The following is a 6,236-nucleotide window of genomic DNA, read 5'->3' on the forward strand; positions in this document are numbered from 1 at the left end:
CCTGGCATCATGATGGACCTCACATGTGATTAATCTGCGTAATGGTCAATCGTTAGTTTTTTATATGAGGGTTTATGTGCTGTTCATTTGGTGAGTTAGAAAGGAATGTGTTTGGCTGTACTGTTTTTAAGGATGGTTTTATGTCCTTATAAACACTGATATATAGATGTGGCTCGTAGAATGTGTCCAAATTCCGTTCCGTTATGCACTGTTATAAAAGATCACATTTCAAGGCCAGTCTTTTTACGCTGTTTACATTTTCCTGCCTCGTGCTAGCTATGGCAAGATTAGTATTTGTCTTGCTTCTATAAGTTTTAACAGTTTGTGGAAAAAAAATTGTTTTCAATATTTCTGAGTCTGGACCAATTAGGATTTAAACTTTATGATACACAAGTTAATCTTTACAGTTCAGCCCGTTTGCAAACACACACACACACACACACGCACAGACACACACACACACACACACGTCACCTACTCGCATGTACACACACATACATGTCACCTACAAGCACGTATACACACACACACACACACACACACACACACACACAGGGATTCACAATTAAGCTGAATCAGGATGCTGAATTAAGTTGGCTGGTATCGACTCTGTGTTCCCATCTGCAGACTGGAAGAGCCGAGCAGGCAAGATGGGACATGAACTGGTCATTTGTTTACCTTAAGACTATATTACTCTCTCTGTATTTATTGTTTTTTCCATCCAACAAACCCATATGCACACACACACTGAACGCAAGTGCAGCTCCATAATCTTTTTTTCACATGCACTGTTTATACAGTCTTTTGATATCTAATCTCAGGAATTATAATAACATAAATAGATGTAGTGATGTATTCTGCTTTTTTTTTTTCATCCAACAGTCTTTTGTTACAGCAGGCTTGGTTTAATGTGCAAGATTCGGATGATGAGCTATCGTTTGAACCATGGGTTTGGAGGAGAATTTCTCCAATTTGTTTGGGTTTTTATCCATATAATTTTTGGATGTGATTCAATCGTTATTAGGAAAGATTACCTTGTTACCTGACCTCTAAATTATTGCTTTAGAAATAGACACATGAACATACAGTAGACCAACAAATAGACTTAGATATAGACACATACACCTACAGTAGACGGACAGATAGACATAGATGTAGACATACAGTAGACCGACAAAGCCCTAGTCATACACCTACAATAGACAGAAAGATAGACATAGAAGTACACATACAGTGACCGACTTATAGACACACAGGATTAAGACATACGGTAGACATACACCTACAATAGACAGACAGACATAGATGTGGACATACAGTAGAATGACATAGATATATAGACATACAGATCAGCGTAGATATAGGCATACAGTAGACACAGATATACATATATGTAAACATAAAGTAGACATACACCTGCAGTAGACAGACAGATAGACATAAATGTAGACATAATAGAAAGACATTGATATAGATATACAAATCGATATAAACTTACATTAGAAAGATAGACAGCAATAGACATACAGTAGACCCACATTGGTCGACATACACCAGACAGACAGATAGAAAGATACAGACATACAGTAGACAGACAGATGGACATGGATATAGTCATACAGCAGACAGATAGAAACAGATATAGTTGTCAAAAATAGAAATAGAGACACAGTAGACAGAAATATACAGACAGTAGACCGATAGAGATAAAGACACAGTCAATCAAAATGAACTGGAAAACATTGTTGCCCCAGGAAAGCGTGACCATTTGTGCTCACTGAGTTTGAGGGGTGCTCAGCCATACTGCTCTTCTGCAATACAAATGTTTAAACAGCTCAAACGTGTTCAAATTTCCACAATTATTTTTTGCAAGATACTTTGTTTACTCTCGTTAACGAGTAACATTTAAATTCATAATAACAAACCATAATAATAATTAACTATGATCTGCTTTACTTACTTTCTGTGGGACAACAAATTAAACGCTGACAACTGTGTGTGTGTGTGTGTGTGTGTGTGTGTGTGTGTGTGTGTGTGTGTGTGTGTGTGTGTGTGTGTGTGTGTGTAGAGGCAGTTGAAAACAGCTTGTGCAGGAACTGAATTAAGTGAGCTCAGAGGCCTTCAAACCAGTGGAACAGGTATCCCCTATCTTCACCCAGTCCGTGCGTCTCTGAAGTCATGGAAAGCTCCAGGGTACATGTTTAACTCCCAGGCCTCAGCTTTTCCAGCATCCTTAGCTTTTTTTTTTTTCCTATTCTTAATGAGCCCTGCCTTTCGTCAGTCCCCACTTCTCCCAACTATTGATGACTTGACAACAGAAGAGATTCACGTCAATGGTGCGCAGAAGAGGGGGCGAGGGAGATAGGGTGAGAGACAGAGAAGACCTGGAGAGAGAGGATCTAGTGTTCTTGTTCATTTCGAGCTTGCGTTTCCAAACAGAAAGCAGGTGATCGCCGATCACCTGTGGCTACTGCTCTCAGAAAGAGCCCTACTTCAACAAAAACACATTTTTTTCTCTTCTTTGCGTGAGGTGAAAAATGGCAAAAGTAGATTACAAAACAATGATTACACTTGTCACCATAAGGTTTGTCATGTCTTTAATAGGGATTATGGGGAACATGTTTCTCGTCTTCGTCATATTTCAGACCAAGATCTCCCGAATCAAGTCGTTCGAGGTGTTCCTTCTCGGCTTGGCGGTGTCTAACCTGGAGGAGCTCGTCGTGGTAGACTTCTATGAGGTCATCATGTTGATCGGCCACATTCAGAACAGCCTGCTCTGTCGGACCATGAAGTTTTTAAACCTTCTGGGGGAGGTGAGCAGCATCCTCTTCACGGTCCTCATCTGCGTCTTCCGTTACCAGAAGCTGAGAGATGCGGAAAAGAGGGGCAACGCTCCTATATTCCTCGACAGCAGAAAGTCTGCGTGGGTCGTGAGCGGACTTTGCATGCTTTTATCCGTCATGCTCGGCCTGCCCGTTTACTTTGTCCGAATAGACACCCACGTGGAGGCCGACAATGGGACCAGCTGTTCCCCGGATTTCTTCCAATGCCACGAACACTTCTGCCCGCCCCTAAACCGTTTTTACAAGTACCTGTTCCTGGTGTCGTGTAACCTGCTGCCCCTGCTGGCCGTCACCGTCTCCAGCAGCCTCATCGTCAAGGTCCTGCTGGGCCAGAAGAGGGTTGTGGCGCCGGCGCTAGGTGCCTCCGGACCCCCGGGCAAGAAGAGCAAAGGGCCCAGGCTTCAGCGGAGCACCGTGGGCATTCTGACGGCCATGGGGGTGTTCCAGATCGACTGGACGATGTACCTGGTGTTTCACCTGGCTTTCAGCCCCGTCAACGTGCCACTTTGGGGGGACATAGAGTTCTTCATCACCACGTCCTACACAACGCTTAGCCCGTACGTGTACGGGATAGGGTACGACCTGTTTTCTCTCAGGTATTTTATAAAGAGGTAATAGCTTCTTGTCTTTTGTCTCAGGACTGTGTTGTGAAGTGCGGAGAGTCGGTTGGGGACCTTGCGGTCGAGCGGGAACTAATATTGAACCGAAGTGGGTTGTTGTTATTCTTAACAGTATCGTTTGCAGGGAAGCTAGTCCAACAGCACATCATCAGCTCTTAAAGTCCTAATTTTTCCCTAACATAATATGTGGGTCATATACGTGAATGGTAATTACATGTGAAACGCTATCCACACGCATTATAACTTATTGATCATATTTGTATCTTTGCTTGTATTTTATCTTTATTTGTAAGTATATATGCACCTAACCCTGTCGGTAATTTATTAATGAGCATTGTAAATAAATAAAGTGTTTTTTTGTCGGTTATAATGCTATCTTAAATGTTATATTCCTGAAGTCAAAAGAGAAAATATTTGATATATTGTCGACTGATCGAATGCCTCTGTGTTTAGGATGGACAATTTCTAAGCACAAAGATGCTTTCATTAAATCCAGTGAGAAAACACCAACACATTGCACAGCCCGCTCTTCTCCAAACAGCCAGCATCTTGATATAAAGACACACAGAACCGTTTTCTGTCTGGCTCTAACAACACAGAACTTTGTTTCTAAAAAAAGGGACCTAAGAAAAGCTCTATTTAGTAACTATTTTACTAGCTCGGGCTAACTAAGTAGCGTAAGTAAATAACTATATTACAATCTATCCAGAGTTGTTTACTTGCTGTATTATTATAAATACTCTTATGAGTTTATTTTTCAATTTGCTGCTAATGGCTCACACAAAGATATTTAGAGACATATACACTTAACTTTCCCTTTTATCTTAATATAAAGAATTATATCTATTAACACAGCTTTTCATGTTAGATGTGTCTATTCTATTGGACATTAAACCCTTATCTTCAACCGGGCACTTGCATGATTATATTTAATCGGATAGATTTAAACTGTGGGCAATAGACTGCTACTCTGCATGTATTGGACTATATCAAGTGGTGTGCTAAAGCTTTACTTTAAAATACGACTTCAAACCCATTGCAGTCTGCTCCCCTCTCCCACTCCTGAGCTGTGCCTGCAAACTCACAGGCGACCGAAATGCCACTCACGGCAGACGATCCACGTGTGTCTGTCGAAATACTGCAATAACCGTCCCATTCGTGTGTGTATATGCTGAAAGTGCCTACATAGTTGTACCTCAGTCAGTTTGTAATATTCCACGCATACAAACAATCGCCCGATTTTTTTATTTTTTTATAATCCACGTACGTGTGCCATATAGACCTGACAACGTCGGTCAATGTCGACGATTACAAGTTGTGTGGTCTACAGATATGTGGATTTATAATTGTGTCCGTGGCGTTATCCCAATCTAAATCCAACACGGGTTTACAACTCACGCCATGGCCGAGCTCTGCACGTGGATGAGGGTGAGTCAACATTCATCTTTGTCCCTGATCACTTCCTACCTAGTCGGGAGGCTCGCGACGACACGGGTTATATGGACTTCTTTAAAAAAAATGCGCTTTATTTGCGCTACGGTGCATGTGTCTCGCAGCCTTTCGCTCGACGACCCACGGGCTTAAATTATTTAAAATCGTTGTTTGATAGTTGTTTTCGATCCAACCTATCAGCAATAGATAGGCATGCCTGCCTTGCCTGCCTGTCTGCTCCGAGGAGAGCATACACACACACACACACACACACAGACACACACGAGCAGCAGAGGAGACCAGCCCTACGAAGAAACGGCGTTTCTCCCAACAAATATCGTCGTGCACGAAAAGTAAAACGCGAAATGTATGCAGTCGTCATATCTCAAGACGTGACGACCGATCACTTATTTACTCTTTTTCGCAAATTCCACGAGGGCAAAGTGTGAGATAAACAACCAAGTACACACATACACAACTCATGGTTCAGGGGGGACAGGAAGGGCCATTTTGTCAGACGACCCCTTCGAGATGTTTACCACGTAGTGAACGTAGGCCCCTAGTGTGGGCCCAGACGTGGAATTATTCAATACCACGTGGATTTAGGGCTGTCTCAGAGTCGACAGTTTATGGACACGGGTGTTTAGGCAGTAAACACGTTCTTGTGGATATAATTTCATTCCGGTGAGTTATTGACTCGTAGGTGTTGGTTAATACAGTATATAAATATACATATGCATTATTCTGCACGAGAAAGGGCGTCTTCGTGGGTCCAAGTCATGCTAGTAGGCCCCAAGCCTACCTGGTTTTCCTTTAAGATAATAAGGCAGAGCCAAGTTGTTTAACTGCTGTTTAAATAGCTTAAACCAATGATAATACATCAAAATCAAGCGTTTATACGGCAAATAGTGTCCTGGTGTTTCTTATAGATTATGCCTACACCCATAACACCCAATATCAAGTATATACGTGTCTGCTGAAGGAAGGGACAATACAGTGACTGTCGCCTGGATTTTAATATGTAGAAGTCTAATAAGGAACATTGCTCTGATACAGTATCCTACATCAATATCAATACCGACGGGCCTATCATGGTATGGATAGGTGTCCATCATAAGCCCCAAGTCGCGTGTATTTTCCCTTTTTATTTTAATGCTCTGCAAAGTATAACTTTTTCACGTGTTTTTCGCCCTGAGACCGAATGTCTCCCAGCGATATGAATGTCGTGTCCCTTGCACCATGAAACTGACCGGTAAATCTCCAGTGGGAGCCTGCGCATTGGCTACCATCGGAGTCTACCGCCATGGTGGATGTGTTACGTCACAGCCCGAGAGCACGGATG

At 42.3% G+C, this 6,236-nt stretch overlaps 1 protein-coding gene across 1 annotated transcript; it reads left to right on the top strand.

Moving 5' to 3' along the window:
• Positions 1-2,609: 2,609 nt before the first annotated feature.
• ora6 (olfactory receptor class A related 6) lies at positions 2,610-3,830 on the top strand. Its single transcript, XM_030346138.1, has one exon. It carries the CDS (start codon positions 2,610-2,612, stop codon positions 3,456-3,458), a length of 849 nt encoding a protein of 282 aa, XP_030201998.1. The 3' UTR covers positions 3,459-3,830.
• The last annotated feature ends 2,406 nt before the right edge of the window (positions 3,831-6,236 follow it).

The sequence above is a fragment of the Gadus morhua genome, chromosome 21 (assembly GCF_902167405.1).
Source record: "Gadus morhua chromosome 21, gadMor3.0, whole genome shotgun sequence".
In the NCBI taxonomy this organism is placed as follows: Eukaryota; Metazoa; Chordata; class Actinopteri; order Gadiformes; family Gadidae; genus Gadus; species Gadus morhua.

Coding starts and splice junctions, on each gene's coding strand:
- ora6 (XM_030346138.1), top strand. CDS start 2,610: ATGGGGAACATGTTTCTCGTCTTCGTCATATTTCAGACCAAGATCTCC.